This window comes from Camelus dromedarius, chromosome 8 (genome assembly GCF_036321535.1).
Source record: "Camelus dromedarius isolate mCamDro1 chromosome 8, mCamDro1.pat, whole genome shotgun sequence".
Taxonomy (NCBI): Eukaryota; Metazoa; Chordata; class Mammalia; order Artiodactyla; family Camelidae; genus Camelus; species Camelus dromedarius.
In genome coordinates, this window is record NC_087443.1 from 7,475,630 (window position 1) to 7,495,916 (window position 20,287).

At 44.8% G+C, this 20,287-nt stretch overlaps 1 protein-coding gene across 5 annotated transcripts in view; it reads right to left on the reverse strand.

Moving 5' to 3' along the window:
* SIPA1L2 (signal induced proliferation associated 1 like 2) overlaps positions 1-20,287 on the reverse strand; it is a 130,227-nt gene that overhangs the window by 61,099 nt on the left and 48,841 nt on the right. For all 5 annotated transcript variants that reach the window (XM_064487874.1, XM_064487877.1, XM_064487873.1 and 2 more), the window contains exons 3-6: positions 14,235-14,368; positions 11,922-12,110; positions 6,390-6,564; positions 2,355-2,458 (exon numbers count right to left, since the gene is read on the reverse strand). In XM_064487874.1, coding sequence (XP_064343944.1) covers positions 2,355-2,458; positions 6,390-6,564; positions 11,922-12,110; positions 14,235-14,368 — 602 coding nt within the window. The remainder of the gene's footprint in view (positions 1-2,354; positions 2,459-6,389; positions 6,565-11,921; positions 12,111-14,234; positions 14,369-20,287) is intronic.

Below are 20,287 nucleotides of genomic sequence, written 5' to 3' on the forward strand. Positions count from 1 at the left end.
AGTAAAAGCCTCTGCTCTCAGTGGTAAAGGAAACTCAAGCACAGAACATTTGCCCAAGGTTGCAAGGCTAGTAGCTGGGATTCCTAGCTGGGAAGTGGGGCTCCAGAATTCTTGCTTTTAACAATTACATTTTTCTGCTGAAGCTTTTTGTCCAACTTAGAAGAAGGAAGCCTCAAAGAAGGCCCCAGAATCACAGAATTCTAACACTAGGAGGGAGATGTCACGTACCATCTTGTCCACACACGCTCATGTGTGTTGCACCTCCCCGGATCCAAACCCCAGGAATGTATCTCAGAAACACAGCACTCTCTCCATCTGAGCCTGGGTGTAAAATCCTTCTCAGTGCCGGGCCCCCGGCACCCGCTGTTGGCCATCTAGACCGTGCTCTCCTTATGCAAATATCCAATTTCTTGAGAGACAAAGACACTTACCCAAGTTCTCAAGGCAAGGGACTGACTGCAAGGCCAGAACACAAGTCTAACCTCTCCTGTCCCACTCAACACTCAGCACTTCATATACTACGATGACTTGCCCACATCCCATATGGAGTATACAGATTTCTCAAAGACATGCATGACTACATATACTCTAGTAAGAGCAATTAAAAAACTAAAATCAACAGTTTTTTTTTTTTTTTACAATGTTCACCTCTGATCCATCAAGCATAATTTATTCAATGCTATGAATACTCACTCGGGTTAAAAAACAAAACCAAAAATGGAACCAAACAAGGCTTTAGTTTGTAATGTACAGGCTCAATGTACCGGTTTTTTTTTTTTTTTTTTTAAATAAAACCTCCCATTTGGGAAGCTGAAAACCCCCATGCATTCCACTCCCTGTCCCCCATCCTTCCAGCCACACTTTTACATGTGGGGCTTTTCAGGGGTGGTTCGGTGAAAAAAAGTCAAGTACAGAGAACTCATAAAACCACCATTGTAATAACTCTTTAATGAAGGCGGGTGGGGGAAGCCAGTTTTGAGTTCTGGTAATAGTACCGTCAGGCGGACTTCCACATTCCTGAGGTGCCCCTCGGGGAAGCGGCAGGGCTGATTCAGTTTGGAGCCCAGTGACTCAGGGCACCGGGGAGCTGGAAGGGCCACTGAACACTCGAGGAGTGGGGGTCAAGGAGCACTCGCTGTATTTCCATGAATGTCCTGACAGGTCATCTTGGCCTGAGTCAGCCTTATGGGTTTTCTGGGCAACAACCCACACAGACTTTAATTCCCGGATGATTCAGAGCTGCAGGGATCTCAGTGAAGCTTCTTAATATCTAATGAGTCTCTATGGCATTATTCCAGATACACTTCTTAAGTGCTGAGATTCCTTTATAACATCTATAGATACACCCATGTGATCTAGTGATTGTAACGCCATCTCATAAAAAACATAAAGATATGAGATCAAAAGACAGCTCCTCTCAATGTAGTGGGCAGAGCTCCGATTACTAGGAAAAACTGTAGAAAACGCAGGAAAGGCGAGGGACTGAGGTTAAGGATTACGTAGAAAAACCCATCTAGCAATTACCACGAGAAGACGAATAAACAGAGGAGCTGTGGTCCCCAGTGTGAGGACCTGGGGCTGAGGACCAGCGGCCTCCTTCTCCTTCCAGCTGTTAAGATCCAAGGTGGTTCTTGCAACTGGGGGACGGGGCAAGGGGCCTCTTGGGAAAAACACATCCTTTGACTACCTTCACTGAATTTCATGAGCATTCAGAAAAAAAGAGAAAAAGCAAGAAAAAGTTCTCTGCAACAAGTAAGTTTCATTCATTGGACAAACATTTACCCAATAACCACCATGAAGTCTGTGGCGTGTCAGGTTAGAGCAAAGGAGTGTGGTTAAGTGATGCAGGAGACTAAGCTTTTAAGCATGAAGGCAAACTTTGTTTGGACCCTGGATTTAACCCTAATGCAATCAAACCCCCTAAATCTAAAGAATGCCACGAATGAATTACAAGATTTATTCTCGCAATATTTTCTATATATAAATAAGTTCCTGATCCATATGCAGAAACCGAAGTTCGGGTAACACAGTTGACTTTTTTTTTTTTGTAATTAATACCGTTGAAAACAGTTTCCCTTAAGATGTTGCCTGGCAAGCAATACAGGTGAGTGTGGAAGAGTTTCTGAGTTTTGTAAGAAAAAAGTGTAAGGAAAGCTTGTGCAATGATACTCCCGTTAAAACCCAAAGACTTCCAAATGATAAAAGAGCCAAAGATTATTAATGCCATTCAAGAAAAAAAAAAAAAACTAACGATTTCTGACAAATCCTAAATACATTAGCACCATACGAGGGCTGCGTTCCAAGCCAGCACCTGACGCGGGAGGAGGGAGGGGAGGACGAAGGGGAGCACGTACCTGCTGTCTGTTGTTGGGCATGTGGGGGAGCATGGTGGACACGTGGAACATGAGTTCGTAATCTTTGTACGTGGTGTAGAGGGAGTGCGTCCCCGTAGAATCCGCTGCAAACAAAGATTCATCACAAGGAGAAGTTAGCAAGTGCAGAATGACCCACATGACACTTAGGGGTCGTTAGTACAAAAGGCAACTCAACGGAAAAGAGCAAACCGGCTGAGTCTAAATGATCGGCCTCTTGGTGGACATCCCACTGTCTCAGGCGCTGTCTCTGTCACTGTGCAGCCAACTCCTGCACCCTGGGTTTTCTATCTGCTTCCTCCGCCTGCTTTCTACTGCACACAGGCCTCGTTTCGCCTGTCTTTCCTCCTACATTCTTGCCTTCGCATGATTGATCCAGAGGAGCCACGTGGGGCGCGGTGCGTCAGCAGGGGGAGTGCGGGGGAGCAGAGGATGGATGGGGGCTCGTGCAGACCTGGATGTTATTACTAGACGGGCCTGAGCCAGTGAGAAGTTATCCTTGCCCCCTCGTGTGCATGCATGTGTGTGTGTTTACAGTTAATTCCTAGCTATCCTTGGGTACCTGACCCTCCAGATCCCAGAAAAATGAAACAGGATGGACTTAATATGGAAATGGGGTCAACGAGTGTGAAAGCTTCCCTTCCCTGAATGATGAAAAGCATTTTCTTCTCTTTTCAGCTGGTCACAGGATGATGCAGTCACGTGATCAACACCGTGGAGAGTGGATGTGGTCCCTTCCTGTGTGTTCTGCACTGACACGTGTTAAAAGCCTATGGCATCTGAATCCCATTCATCATACAGCTATTCATCTTCTGAAAAGCAGAAGGGTTCTGTGTGGATTCAAAACCCATGTGTGTTATCAATCGATTACCTCGGACTGAGAGTTTCAGACACCCAAATCATCGTGGCGACTACAGAACGTGTAAGTAATAATTTTAGGATGGAGTTTTCAACCACATTGCATACAGATAAATAAAGACAAAAAGATAAATAGAAATTAAGATGTAAACAGAATTCAGGGCTGCCTTTCTCAATCCTTGACCTCTATACGTTTTTCGACCTTTTAAACAGCAGGGAACAATCCTGCTCAATATTACTTAAAACAAACTTCACTCCACTGTGTTTGCTGGGGAAAGTCCAAGTAGTCATCTTGGGCTAACCTCTTCTTCATCCGAAAATTGAAATTTTTACTGTAAAAACATTAAAACATTTAACTTTCATGGGCCTTTATTATTTTCTTTCTAAATCATGCAACATGTTTTTATTTCTAATACTTATATCTGACTCAGAAATAGTCCTGAAATCCTCTAGGAAAAATATCATATACGGTTTGGCAATGAAAATGTACTCACAGAGGGCAATTTCATGAATAAGGGGAGTATTTTTTAAAATGTTTATGTATGTATATTGATCAATCAACTTGCAGCTGGTCGGAGAGGATACTCACTTAATGAGCTGTAGAGCATCTAATCCCCAAATAAAGACCTTTTCTCTTCTAGCTATTCATTGAATGTGTATTTGTTATTTCTCATAGGACTTCTTAGAGAGTAACCTTCCATTTCAACTCTCTCGTCTCAGGACCTTGAGCGTGAACGTGGCTTTGGGAGTGAGCAGGCCGGGTCATGAGAGAAGGATGACCGTTCCTTTCCACGAAGAACTGGTTCACTGACAACGATACTGAAGGTCAGGGAGGCACTAGCCCCGCAGGTGCAATGACTGTTACTATGCTTGAAATTCAGGAAGAGCAAGGCTGACAGATGTTTAGTGGTCTAGCCGACAGGCTTCAGCTTCAGGAAATTGCAATGAAGAAAGAAAAATGCAGGTTTTGGACGGGGGAGGGAGGGACACTTTTTAAAAATGTGATCACAATCTGTCCATCCCCAGCAGCGCTTCACATGAATTTCAAAAATGAAGTATTTTAAAAAGCTTTCGTCTCAAAACATCAGTATGGGAATGGGGTGTCCGAGGGCTGGCTACAAATATTCCTATTCAAAAAGAGACGGAGGGCCATGGTGGTGGTCTCTGGATTTATCATTCTCTGCACCCAACCAAAGAAAGGCTGCCCGTGGCCCAGGGTCCATTCACCACAGGTGAGCAGGGCACCTCCGTGGCTCACGGCCCCTTTCTTCCTACCTAATTCAACTTTGAACTTAAGGGAGGAACAAACCATTTTCAGGCTGGAAGGGACATCTCAGATAAGCTAGCTCAACAATAAATTTCCCTTATGAAGAAATGAGGCCCAGATTTGACCAAAATCCTGTGGGCAAACAGAATTAAAACTGAAACACAATTCTCCTGAATTTCAGAAGGAAGATTTTTTTCCCTTTTTGCCCATGGCATAAAAGATATTATTTATATTTCACCATTGCATGACACATAATTCTTAGAAACCTCCACTCCACTAATGGAAGATCACAATTTCCTTGCATCTCACAGGACACCTTGCTCCTAAAAATAAAAGATTCGTTGATGATCAGAATCCTCATGTCAAAAGCTTGTTCTTGTGTTAGCGTTTCCTTGAGCTAAGGTGCTGAGCACTGCACCTGTAACGCATTAAAGACATGTCTTGGGTCTTAAAAATTCAAAGCAGATGCCAATTCTATACACTGGAAAATATCAGCATTATCTATGTTGTAGTTTTATAGAAAGTACAGCTCAGAAGCTCTTAAAAGGTTTCCTCCACCCAGCCCACTGCAGAGGGATGGCAGAAATGTGTAGGAATGTGCCCACGTCGGCTCTGCAGGAAGGACATCCCTAAGGGCAGCAGCTTAGCACCTCTGGGGGGTGTGTGATGGTCTGGAGGTAAAGGGGAGTTTGCCAAGAAGAAAGAAGAAAAATCAGAAAAGATCTCACTGATCTTTCTTAAAGTAGTTGGACATTCACAATGGGTGTCACAAATTATTTTCTAACCCTTGCATTTCTAAGCTATGAGCAAAAGGCATCCAATTTAAGTCAAACTGCAACCTTGGCGCACAGGGAAGACATGCAGTGGCCCACGTGTGAGTGAACGCCATCTCCAAGGTCTTGTGATGTATCCTCTAAGTGTAACTTTCAAAAACGGATCAAAACTCCAGAACTGATGACAGGCCAGGTGCACGGAGACCACCAGTACCACCCTGAGCTAGGCAAGTGTCCCCCAGGTGAGTGGGCGCTGGGGGCAGGGGACCGCAGGGCCTTGGTTCCAGTCCTGGCTTGGCCACATGCTAACGCTGCAACAGGGAAAGTATCCCACATCACTGCTCCTACCAGGAGGGGCTACACGCTCTCCCAGAGCCTCCAGCTTCAGAAGCCATTGGCTCATCCTTCATTAAAACAGCAAGCAGTGAATTGCGTGACAGTAAGCAGAACCTCCCCAAATACACCAAAGTACTCTGCCTGGTATCTTAGGTGCTGATAGCAATTAAGTAACAGGGCAAATACAAAAATAAAATACTTAGAGTTTCTGAGGACCGTAAGGAGTAAGACTGCCCACATGAAGATACAAGACAAATTCACACATCGCAGGGAGGCATAAGTCAATCTGGCATCTTAGCATTCACCAGGGCCCCCCTCAAGGGGACCTGATTGAGGGTCTTGGAAAAATAGGACGCATCAGCTTTTTAATCACGGCTTTCGCTCCCCAGGTAACACCAGGAAGGTGGAAATCAGCAAGGTCAGTGAATGTGGTAACGTTGAGTCTTTTAGAAACGAACGCAGGGTTCGTCCTTGCCGTAGTGGAACAAGGATGTGATGGAGAGGCCAGAAAAAGAGACGAGGATGTCTTAGAAGCACTGGGGAGCCTCTGCTATTGTTATAAGAGAAAAGAACTGACCTTTGGAGCTTATGTGGAACACGTACCTCCGAAGAAACAGACTTCCTCTGCTCCTCGGAGGAAATCTCAACTCTATTCCCAAATAAACTCATCAGGCTGATTCTGGGGTCAAGAACCAGGGGGCATGTGACTGCCGCTTCGATGGACATGGGATGCCTCCCTTTGGAGACTGAAGGTTCGCGCACACACACAGATACGAGGCTTACTTTTATTGTCTAGCTGCGCTCGGTATTTGCTGAATCCTTTCAGCCGCACCCTCTGGCCCAGAAGATCAAGGAATTCTTCAAAAGCCGGACCCGCTGTCTCGTTGTTGTACATTTCCTCCTCTGTGCTCTGGCCTGCTTTGCAATAGAGGACCCCAATCTTGTGCTGAAAGCTCAGCTGAAACGCAGGAGAGAGGCAAGTAATTATTTGGCAAAAAGAAAAAAGAAAGTATCAGACAAGCGAACTTTCGGTCAAATTGAAATGACAGTTTTGTTCTCAGGGAAGTGCGCCCAGGCAATTCCCATCAGTTAAAGGCCAAAGATTCAGCAACTGTCACTGGACAAAATACTACAAATACACCACAAACCCAGAGACTCGAAAATAACAGGCTGGAGAAATATCAGACCTCCCAAGAAATAAAATGGATGTCCGCGGCCATGTAGACATCACCAGCTTTCCATAACAGACAGACAGGTTCAAGCATTTACTCAAAAACACAGCTGTTGAAATACTTAACCACATACCCTCCCTGTGGCAATGAGAATTATCTTCCAAGTTAGAAAGGAAAACAAGGTTGCCCGCTTTAAAAAGTTTGCCCTCTCTGGTTCCTAATGCTTTTCTGTTGCTGTTATTTGAACATTCGTGGAAATAGGAAAGGCTGTCATGAAAAAACAAATGAAATGAATGTCTGATAAGGGAAGACACCCCACTGGAAATTGTCTTACACGTTTGTAGATAGAATAGTATTTTGTTTCCATAAAAGTAACTTTGTACAATTCCAGTCATCTCTACATTTTTGACTATCTTGGAAAGGAAACCTCTGTTAAATGCACCACAGACCACAAAGAATTTTTATAGCCATTGAAGAGTTTCAGCTGCAGTTTGATTTCCCATCCGTCCCAGATCTCGCTGGAAGCCACAATGATGCTCTCGCGCGAGGCCGGGGGAGGCCAGACCCACGTCTACAGCTTTCTTGCTTTCCCCAAAGAGAAGTGACTTCTCCTTCACCAGATCAGGGCACTTAACCTCAACACCAACAATCTGAGCCTCCACGACCGCCAGAGTATCAGATCTCATCTATTCCCCGAAGACCTCCATCCATAACACTGTTTGCTCTCATCATCAGGCTGTAAAACAGAGCCTTCAATCAAAATTCAGAGCTGACACTGTCAGTAAACTAAGAGAAAGCGGCACTTGCTTCCGGGAGCGGCAGTGATGACAGCCGTCCCGTGTCCACAGTGCCCAAGGACAAGACGCGGTCCACGAAAGCAGGGGAGCCGCCTGCTGGGGCAGGCTCCGCAGACCGCAGGAGAGCCTTGCTGCGCGCGGGGTGAGCTCGGAGAGGGGCAGTCACCCAACCGCCCACACGTCCCGAGCGCCCTCCACCTGAACTGGGTCTGTGCAGGACGGGAGGATGCAAAGGAAACACCCCCTGCTCACCGTCTGCCGGGATGTCTACAGTGACAGCTCCCACGGCTGGGGGACTGCGCACAGGCCTGGGGCTCCTGTCTGAGCCCTAGTCACCCACTGAAGACAAGGATCTACGCAGGGCTGGGCAGGACTGTGTCATACCCAGTATTAGGACTGAACCGAACATGTTCTTTAGCAGTGCCAAGAAAAAAAACAAAAACTGGGGGGGAGGGTAAAGCTCCGTGGCTGAGTGTGTGTTTAGCACGCACGAGGTCCTGGGCTCCATCCCCAGTACTTCCACTGTATCTCCCACGGCTGAAACACATCTTACACAGCGCAGGTAAACTCACTGTCAAACCAGGAATGCATTCCAAACTCCAAGAAAGTGGAAAGTGACAACATACCCTTTAATAATTTTTTTGAGATTATAAATCCTTAAGGACAGTGACAGAGAATTGGCCCATCCCCGCCCTGGGCAGATTTTCAGGAAATCTCCCAGGATTAGGCAGATTAGGAAAGTGGTTAAAAATAGCACCACCTGGAAGAAATTCTCAAACACCCTAACAGGTTAGCAGCAACTTTTACAAATCCTTTAAAAACTAGGGTGTTAAAAATGCTGTCTAGTATCTTTTGCAGAAAAAACATGGTATCTCTTCTGGATGTGAAACAGGAATTAGATACCATTGAGTTGCAGGGAGTTAAAATGTCACACTGTACACCATTAAGAAAGCATATCAAACAAATATAATCTCAAAAGCAGAAACAAATGAGGGGAAGTTATAGCTCAGTGATAGAGCACGAGGTCCTAGGTTCAATCCCCAGGACCGCCATTAAATAAATAAATAAATCTAATTACCTCCCCCCTAAAAAAAATTTTTAAAAAGTTAACAAAGCACAGAGAAACGCAAATCAAAACAATAATGAGGTATCACCTCACACCAGCCAGAATGGCCATCCTTCAAAAGTCCACAAATGACAAATGCTGGAGAGGCTGTGGAGAAAGGGGAACCCTCTTAAACTGCTGGTGGGAATGCAGTTTGGTGCAGCCACTGTGGAAACCAGTGTGGAGATTCCTCAAAAGACTAGGAATAGACTTACTATATGACCCAGGAATCCCGCTCCTGGGCATATATCCAGAAGGAACCCTACTTCAGGATGACACCTGCACCGCATTGTTCACAGCAGCACTATTTACAATAGCCAAGACATGGAAACAGCCTAAATGTCCATCAACAGATGACTGGATAAAGAAGCTGTGGTAATATTTATATAATGGAATACTATCCAGCCATAAAAAATTGACAACATAACGCCATTTGCAGCAACATGGATGCTCCTGGAGAATGTCATTCTAAGTGAAGTAAGGCAGAAGGAGAAAGAAAAATACCATATGAGATCACTCATATGTGGAATCTAAAAAAAAGAAGAAGAAAAGAACATAAATACAAAACAGAAACAGACTCGCAGACATAGAATATAAACTTGTGGATGCCAAGGGGGCAGGAGGTGGGAAGGGACAGACTGGGATTTCAAAATGTAGAACAGATAAACAAGATTATACTCTATAGCACAGGGAAATATATACAGGATCTTATGGTAGCTCAGAGAGAAAAAAATGTGACAATGAATTATATATATGTTCATGTATAACTGAAAAATTGTGCTCTACACTAGAATTTGACACAACATTGTAAACTGACTATAACTCAATTTAAAAAATGTGAAAAATAAAATAAATAAGTAAACCTAATTACTTCCCCCCTAAAAATTTTTTAAAAAAAATTAAACAAAGCACATTGTCGAGTTCAAAAAAAAAAAAAAAAAAGGCAGAAACACATGAGATACGACCAGAGCTATACAATTCATCTGTCTGCTTAAAAGAAGAACCCAATGTTCAAAATTAACTCCTTGACCTCAGACTGTAAACAGGTGTTCATTAAAAATATCTACAATGTTTAGTTTAGGGAAAATTCCCGAGCACAGCAATGTTTATAACCTTCAATGCTCCTTACCGGCGTAGCTTCTGGACCTCATCTGCCAGACATCCCACATACCTGCTTCATCTGAGAGAAGACAGTCACCTATGGATGCTGGAGCATCTCCTGGGCCTTGAGGGCCTCGGGGTCCAGGCTGGGGGAAAGCAGGCCACCCACAGTGTCCCCCGCAGCAGCCTGAGGGGACCAGGGCCCTCATCCGCCAGGCACCTGCTTCACAGCAGGTATGGGGACACGTTTTCAAGGGAGAAGCGACACACACTAGGAACTTACAGGGACAACGAGCCCCCGGGGCAGCACCTCCTCTCCCCTGGCTCTCCTGCGACACGGAAGTGGATGCTGCTCTTTTCATCAATCTTGCCGGAACTCGGAGTCCCTGCACCAGCAGGGAAACACCCTCGCCATCTCTCCACGGTAACAGGACTTCCTCTGCTGCCTCACGGCCATTCCAAACACTCCACACGCACTGTCCCCACGATGATCGTGGTCAACTATTCTGTGCACTGTATGACTTAAGAAGCCAACTGCTCAGGGTTCAAGTTTCGGCTTGGTTTAGTTGTTTTTTCTTTTTTTTTTTTTAATATGGCAGCCTTCATTCTTGAGACAGACAGAACTCAGGATTACCCACTCTGAATGTCCCAGTGCCTGATTCCTCGGGCTGAGAACACAGCGTCAGCTCATTAAAGCAATGACATCTTCATCTCTTCTTAGAATTCCAGCCGTCTGAGTATCAGACTCCACTCAAATACCACAGTGAGTGTCACTGGGTCAGCCAAGAAATACCTCATTCTGCCTTCACAACCGGCAACAGCATGTTCCTTGGGAAACTCTGCAAGTACACATCACAACTCTCCTTTTCTTTTTAAAGCACATATTTAAAAACAAATTGACTCATTTAAAATAAATCACATACGTGTGGGCACCTGCCTCCCAGTTTTGCCTACAAACTCTCTTGCATTTGAAGGTAAAAGACCTCTTTCGGTCTTCTGGGCCACCATCTAGACCCTGCCCACTGTTAATTCCCTCCTGGACGACGGCAACAATCACATGGTGGAGCTTCAGGCCACCGAGTCTCCACCTTCACTAGCCTGTCCAGTTCCCTTCCACCAGAACAATCTTCCTAAATGACAGCTCCAGCCTCAAGGGACTGTGTTGTTGTTGTCGTTTGAACTCCCAGCCTCCCTGGGTGGGAGGCCCTTTTCTTGGAAACAAACTAGTTGTAGCTCCTAAAAGACTCACGTCTCCCTGTTGGAATGCTGCTCAAGTCCACAGGCCCAGTGTCAACGCCACCGCCTTCAGATTTGCCCCATCAGGTGCCATTTCCTCTTTTCCCAGAACCCTCGCTGCATCCAGACCTCCAAGATCCATCACCACATTGCATCCTGCAAAGGCCTTTGTGCTCTTCGTCTCAGCACCCCCGTGGGCAGGGACCAGGTCTGAGTCAGCCTCAAGCCGCCTAAGGCCTGCTGTTCCCCCATCTGTGGGCATGACGCTTTGCACATAGCAGACAAGCTTGAATGTTAGTTCAGGGAAAGGCCCAATGTGAGGTCTTTAAACTCCGGAAAAACATTCCAGCAATCTCTAATAATCATGGACCAGAGGTGCTCCTGTTAGCGGGGCCATCCTCAAACCTTGGTAAAAACAATGCAAGTCACACTCAGCAGAGGGTGTCTTATGCTCTAAGGCATCACTTTTCTTAACTAGCATCAAGGCATTTTTGGGAAAAACTAGAGAGAAAATGCTTTAAGGCATTAAAAATACATGATCTTGGTTGGGGGGTGGAGGGATAAATTGGGAGTCCAGGATTAGCAGATACACACTACTATATATAAAACAGATAACAAGGTCCTACTGTACAGCACAGGGAACTCTATTCAATAGCTTGTCACAGCCTATAATGAAAAAGAATGTGAAAAGGAATACGCATATAACTGCATTACTACGCTGTACGCTAGGAACTGACACAACACTGTAAACCAACTATACTTCAATAAAGAAATTGAAAAATCATTTTTAAAAATACATGATCTTAAAAGAAAACTGGATGGGAAAACTCGCAAACACTGAGAGCCACGGACACAGAGTCCCACCCCACCCCCCGACACGTACGGTCTCAGACACGATACTCACTCCTTGTTCATCGAGCTTGAGCAGCTGCTCCGAGACCTTGGGAGAGTTGGAAGCCTGTCTCAGGCACTGGATGCTCAGCTCAGGAATGACATATTCCAGAACCTCTTTGAGGGGCAGTCCCCGTGCGGTGCCATGCCTTGCCGTAGAAGGGATGGCATCTTCTAAAATTCCTCCTCTCAGTGTTGTTAGCTGCAGGTGCAAGAAATAACACCTTGGTTAATAGTTATTCCTGGTTTACCTCTTAAAAGCGTAGCTTTTTAGGTACCTTAAAAAAGAAAAAAGAGGACACTAATGAACTCATCTACAAAACAGACACAGACTCACAGACATAGTAGACAATCTGATAGTTACAGGGAGGGCGGGGAAGGGGGTGGGAAAGGATACATTAGGAGTTCAAGATCTTCCAGTATTAACTACATATAAAACAGATAACACGTTTATACTGTAGAGCACAGGGAACTATATTCAATACCTTGTAGTAACCTGTAATGAAGAAGAATATGAAAAGCAACCTATGTATGGATATGGGTGACTGAAATGTTATGCTGCACACCAGAAATTGACACATTGTAACTGACTATTTCAATTAAAAAAAAAGGATGACTATGAAAAGAAGAAAAGGGCCAAATGGGAAAAAAAAAAAAAGAGGAAGAAAATCAAGGCTCTTTTCAAGTGGGGCAAAAGAGACTACGAAGTTCTCAGTTTGAAAGGAAGTTCAACGCACAAATATTTTTTCAACGACAGAAGGATCCAGGGATCAGGATGCAAACAGGCGGGGCTGACATAGACGGATGGACCTGAAGCAGGGGAGGCGTGGGGTACAGCACGGCCATGGGGACAAAGACATCCCACAACTCTCAGAACCAACTCTCAGAAGGACACTCAGGAGTCGTCTGAGGGCGTGAGGCTGGGCCTGGCCACAGTCTCCTCCCGGCCTCCGTTCTCTTTTTCCCGCTGCCTCTTTCCTCCACATCATCTTCTTTTCTTCTACGCTTTCTCTTCTTCTTCTGCTGGACTTTCCACTGCTGACAATTCCAGATGCTGAGAGGGGCCTTCCCAGGACACCCACGGTCGGGGGATTTGGGGCGGAGAAGACCACCACCAGGTTCCGCCTCCCGATTGGTGACGTGTCCCCAAAGATGTCATGAAAGCACAATTCAGACACATCCCATCTAATCCCAGATCTGATGCACTGAGAGAGGGAATCCCAGCACTGCAACTCAAGACACCCGGCTCTAAGCCCACCTCCTCTGACCCTGGGAAGAGAGCTGTTACAGAGAAGCTGTGTGGTGGTGGTAACAACGTCCATCACCGAACGGTGCCTAATGTTTGTGTAACGCCCTGTGCACCGCTGTCCAACAAACTTTCTGTGGTGACGAGGACATTCTCTCCCTGCACTGGCTGAGGTGGGAGCCATCAGCCCCTTTTCTTCTTCTATTGAAACTTCCACTGCTGACAATTCTTGAAGCCAAGTGGGGCCATCCTGGGATGTGCTGAGCACTTGCCCTGTGACCAATATGACAGAGGAACTGTACTTTTAATTACCACAAATTTAAATCTCTGCAGGTGGTTAATGGCTACCGCACTGGATGGCACAGGTCAGTAACTTAAACGTGTCACTTCAAGAGTGAGCTTTTGTTCCTACGTATCCCCCGGACCCAGATCCCCGGAGCACCGGGGTGCCAGGCTGGTGCAGGGGACCGGCAAGGTGGATCTGGAAGGAGTCAGCTGAAATACATAGTCCCCTCCAACTTAAATGGTCAAGAGGATAAACGGTCAAGTGCAGGCCAGATCTAGTTCTTCATGGAAGTCCAATCTCCACCCACGTGGCTCCAACACATCGTGACATCTGTGGAACGATGGCGCTTTGCATTCAAAGCCAGCCCAGCGGGGAACTCTGCTGGGTCCCGGGTGGGATGAAGTGTGTGGGTGCACAGAGGTGCTGTCCCCACAGAGACGCCAAGCCAACGCTCAGCCCATGGGCGGCCGCCGATTTTTCTGCGTTAGATTTTAAAGTCGGCCTTAAATTCTGATGTGAATCATAGCAGTCATGTTTGTCCCCCATCTCAGGCCCGAAAACCCTGCCTCCTGATGGTTTCATCTTTTCCATCTTGTCAGGTGGCAGTAAAACTCCTGCCTCTTATTACCAGTCACTGGTTTTTCAAATTTTTTATTTGGGATAAAATAGTGTCCACCCTTTCAATTATCTTCACTGTCATGATCAATGGTAAAGACAGATGCAATACCTTGTAGCAAACAACCTAAGCAGGGAACCCGAGGCTCCCGCCCCAGATGCCCCCCGAGCACCCGCACCTCGCTCGTCCTGAAAGCCACCCGGTAGTTGAACTGGGACCCTTCCTTCTCCTTGGGGTCCTCCACCTTCTCCCTCCGGATGCTGACTGCCACAGGGCCAAGGTTCTCGTCCATCCCAAAGTAGTTCTGGTGCTCTGCGACGGAAGGAGAAAGGAACAAAGATCAGGATGGGTAGCTCTCAGCCCACATGTCCCGTCCCCGAGATACACCTCGTGGCTCTGGCACAGGATTCCCCCAAATGTGTCTGATCAAAATTTCTGCCTGCACATCAGATACACTTTCACATCTCATTTTCTACTACTTCCTCCTCTCATTCTGTTTTTGACTAGTTTGTGGGCAACACGGGCCCCCAAAGCTGGGAGTTTGGTACCACAAGAACAGCATCCCTGGTACCACGGGAACAGCATCCCTGGTACCACGGGAGCAGCATCCCTGGTTACCACGGGAACAGTATCCCTGGTACCACGGGAACAGCATCCCTGGTACCACGGGAGCAGCATCCCTGGTACCACGGAACAGCATCCCTGGTACCACGGGAGCAGCATCCCTGGTACCACGGAACAGCATCCCTGGTACCACGGGAACAGCATCCCTGGTACCATGGGAACAGCATCCCTGGTACCACGGGAACAGCATCCCTGGAAAGAGTGTGTTGCCACGTTGGAAACTGTGAAAAGGGGAACCTGGTGACTTGAAGAACTATCACTAAACAGTTTTTCTCCAGCTGGGAGGGTCACCATTTCTGACTGACCAAGTGTACCAGAGGGGCGCTAATTAGCCACTCAGACCAGTCAGATTTATCGTGGGGAACAGTGAGGTGGCAAAGACCACCCTTTCTTTATGATGTCACTAAAGCACTGAACAGTCTAAAGCAAAACTGAGCAGCGGACAGAATGAGAGGTCATTCAGCTGCCAAATCCAACTTGCATCCACCCAACCTTTAACTTAGTTGACTATGTTATCAGCAAATCACTTCCTGCCCGTAAAGTCGCTGGACCCAGAGGGATCAAAGTGCACACAGTCTCACTGCAGGGATGGACTCTGAGGTCCTCCTGCCCACCCAGCGTGGGGATTCCCAAGGACTTTCTTCCTAAGATACGGTCACTAGTTCTTATTCACACATTCAACAAGGATGCACCAGGCACTGCCTGGGGAGCGCGGACAAGTCCAGAAAACATCCCTACTCATGAAGCTGATTGAACAATTGGGAGCCAAGCACTGTTTCAGCAGTGGGGTCGTAATCCAGGAAATATGTCCCTGCTCAGGGTAGGAGGGTATAGCTCAGTGGTAGAGCACGTGCTTAGCATGCACAAGATCCTAGGTTCCATCCCCAGTACCTCCATTAAATAAATACGTAAATAAACCAAATTACCTCCCTGCCCAAACCCCCACCACCACCACCACCAACAACAACAACAACATCCCTGCTCATGAAACATATATTCTAGCCTGAACGCTGCCAAGGACAGAAAGCTCACTACTTTGTGAGTAGCCTCTCTGGACTTGTGAGTGGGCTCTGCTAAAAGAAGTAAAAATGCTTCCTTGCAACCACATTTTTTAAGCGTTGTCTCCTGAAAGGACTCAAACTTAACACCATACTCAGATGTAGCCCGATCCACAAAAATAGAGGGTGCAATCACCCAAATGTTTATTTACGCCACTTCTCAACTTGAACAGCCCCATCATACCAATAATCCATGCAGAGCAAGGGGAACCTGCAAACCCCCAGGGTGTTATTCATTTTTTTTCTTCATGACCTGCTGTCAGGTCCGTCCACTGAGATGCACGCAGGTCAAGTTCAACAAAGGAAAACAGCACTCACACCACTCAGAGCAAACCTCATCCAAAGCTGCTAGTGAGCACTGGCTATGTCTTGAGAAGGCAGATCGTTTACTTTTTACTTCTTGCAACCACATGAGATTAATGCTGGCATCGTTTCCCTGTTGAGCGAGTCCAGGGTTAGAAGCAGCAAGTCAACTATTTTAGGGACTGAAAGGTGATTACTGACTGAGTCCGGACTTACAAAATAGGAAACGAGACTGTTTTTCATGGCTAACTCATCCTTGTCAATTATGTCCTGAGAACAGCCTGGTTCACTGTGACAAACGTGCACGACTCCAGTGAAATTAAACACACATTGATTAAGAAAAAAAAAAGGCTGAGGTTGAGGAGAGCTGACCCAGGGACAGTTATTTGTGCCTTTAATCAACAGTTTAAAAACAATCAATGAAAACAGAGACTAATAGTTAACTGTTTCAGGTGACTGGGTACATTGCCATTACTTCTTTAGTCTGGTACTGGTAGCTACTACACTACTAAGCTGCAGTATACTATATATAGCATATATACACACTATATACTATATACATATACACTACATACACACTACATACTATATATAGTATACTATAGACTATATGCACACTATATACTACATACAGTGTATTACCTATACTATATATACTATATACTACATATAATATACTATATACATACTACATAGTATATATACTATACACACACTATATACTATATACATACTATATATACTATATATTATATATAGTATACTAGCTATACATATATACACACTATATACTATATATAGTATATGATATACTACATACACACTATATACTATATATAGCATATTATATACTAAACACACACTATATACTATATATATACTATATACTATATATAGTATACTATCTATACTATCTATACACTATATACTATATATAATAGACTACATACACACTATATACTATATATACACTATATACACACTATACACTATATATTATATAGAGTACACTACCTATACTATCTATATATACACTATATACTATATATAATTAATAGACTATATACACACTATATACTATATATACTATATACACTATACTATATGTACTATATTATATATAGTATACTATCTATACTACATATATACACTACACACTATATATAATTTATATACTATATATTATATACACACTATATACTATATATACTATACTATACACACACTATACTATATATACACTATATACATGTATTACATATATACACTATATATAGTATATACACACACACATATATATACACACACACACACACAATATGGCATGATACTAGGTCCCAAAGAAAATGCATCTTTAAAACTAAAACCAAATCAATTCAGAATTTTCTTGGTTGAAGCTGGCAAACGTCATAATAAGAACTTTCATTTTACTACAATGAACAGTAAAGAACCTATTTCAAGAAGTTACTCACAAAAATGCCCAGATCCCTTTTAGGCATCTGATGAAACCTGAGAGGTGAATCAAAAGAACTGCAAATTATTTTAGGGAGAAAGAGTGGACAAATAAACAAAATCCCCCTTTAGGATAAAATTGACAGCCCTGATTAAGTGAATCAAAACATTAACTGTAATACTTGACAACTAAAAATCCTACTGTGTGCCTGCTGCTCCCACACTCGGGGCAGATGACAGACCAGGGCAGCAGGTGCAGGGGCTGACTCGGGGGGACATGGGGGACTTTTCTGGGGTGATGGCGCTCTCCTACACCTTGACTGTGGCAGTGGTCACACTCCACACTTGTTTGTCAAAACTCTCAGAACTGGACACTTACAAGCGGTGAATTTCACTGTGTGTGAAGTACGTGTTTTACAACTGGGGAGGAAACACAGGTCAGTGAGGGAAGAGCTGGCAGTCTTGGCAGATGGGTGGGTCTCTGGCACAGACACAAGTCATGACCACGTCACTTCCATCCCCATTGCCTTCAGCGAGCAGAATACTATTCCTCCTCAAGTACGCACTCTCTCTCCTCCCATTTCCTCTACTACTACTTTACCCTCAGCCCACCTCGCACTGCCTTCTGCACCGCTGCTCTGTTCGAGAACTCGAAGGCATCTCACTGCCAAATCCAGCACCGAATACCTTTCCGTCTCTGCCCGGGCAGACCTACCCGCCATGTCCCCACGGTTGGCTGTCCGCTTGGGGCTGGGACCCTCCACTTTCTCAATTTCTGTGACACCTCCTCTCAGAGGGAGGCAGCTTCCAGGACTTTCCTTCTGGGTCTCCTCTGTGGCTCCTTCTCCAGCCTCTCCTTACAACAGGACTGTTTCCCAAGGTTCATTTTCTGCCCCTGGCTGTCCTTTCTGCTTCTGCCTCTGTCTTCATCCTCAACTGTCTGAATGTCCATCCTTCCATCCATCGAACCATCTTCTCCTTCAAATTCCTCAATGCTGTCACCTCAAGCTCTCTGCAGGCTCTTCTCTCAAGGATCTCCTAACGCATATGCATTTGCCCCCTCCACCTTCCATTTTTTCACCTGACGTTCTTACTCACCATTCAAGACTCAATCCCCTTAGTCCATTTTGAGATTACGTTTGCATGTGGTGTGAGGAAATGTTCTAATCTCACTCTTTCACATGCAGCTGTCCAGTTTACTGAAGAGACTACCTTTTCTCCATTGTATATCCCTGCCTCCTCTGTCGTGGATTAACTGACTGCAGATGTGTGGTTCTATTTCTGGACTCTCTGTTCTGTTCCATTGACCTATGGGTCTGTTTTTGTGCCAGTGCCATGCTGCTTTGATTACTGGAGCTTTGTAGCATTGCCTGAAGTCCGGAAGGGTCACGCTTCCAGCTTTGCTCTCTTTCCCCTCAAGCCTGCTTTGGCAATTTGGGGCTTTTGTGGATCCATATGAATTTTAAGATTATTTGTTCTAGTCCTGTGAAAAATACCATGGGTATTTTGATAAGGACTGCATCAGATCTGTAGGCTGCTGTGGGTGGGAGGGCCATTTTAACAGCATTCTTCCAATCCAAGAATACAGCATATCTTTCCATTTCTTTACAACATCTTAAATTTCCTTCATCAATGTTTTATAGTTTTCAGAGTATAGGTCTTTCATTTCCTCAATTAAGTTTATTCCTGGGTATTTTATTCTTTTAGATGCGACTTTAAATGTGATTCTTTTTTACCACTCTCTTTCTGGTCATTCATTATTAGTGTATAGAAAAACAACAGTTTTCTGTATATTAATCTTGTATGCTGAAACTTTCCTGATTTCATTTATTAGTTCAAATAATTCTGGTGGAAACTTTAGGGTTTCCCATGTCAAAAACTATGTCCTTTGCAAATAGGGACAGTTTTGTTTCTTCCCTTCCAGTTTGGACATCCCTTATTTCTTTTCTTGTCGGATTGCTGTGGCTAGGACTTCCAATTCTTTTGTTTATTTGTGTCAGATTTATTTATTCATTTATTTTTAAATAGGACATCCAATTCTATGTTGAATAGAAGTGGTGAGAATGGGCATCCTTGTCTTGTTCCTGAATTTAGAAAAAGGCTTTCAGCTTTTCCTTCCAGTCAATTTTCAGTGAGATTTGGTCCCCACATAGATGTATTTTTTGATGTGTTTGTTGGGGTGGGGTGGGAATTGAGCTCCACGTCCTTCTACCCCGCCATCTTGATCCATCTCAGTCCTTGAACTTTTATATCCTGAAGGCTTAGCATTACAGAGCCTGAGAGATGCTTAATAAACTGGTGCTTAATAAGTTGTTCTGAAATTACTGAACCAAAATAGACTCCCTTGGTATTGCTCAAATGTAACAGTCATATCTAACCTCAACCAGGTATAGCAAAATAAAAACAAGGAGGTAGCTCATTTCATGATGGGAAGTGGACAAGATACTTTGAAAGGTCTTGGGGCCCAGAAATGTAGCAGGAATTCTTCTCAGTGAGAGGGGAAATGTGGTTGCTTGAAAAACTTATACAAGTATTTACAAAACAATACAGGAAACTATACTCAGTTAGTTTCCGGTTACTACTACAACACATGACCACCAACCTAGGGGCTGAACACAGCACCTACTTATTGTCCTGCTGCCCTGGGGATTCGAAGTCCAAACTCAGCTCTGATGGACCAAAAGCACGGGTCTGGCAGAGCTAAGCTCCCTTGGGAGGCTCTGGGGAGAATCTGTTTCCTTACCTTTTCCAGCTTCTAGAGCTGCATTCCTTGAATTCCTTGGTTCATGGAGGC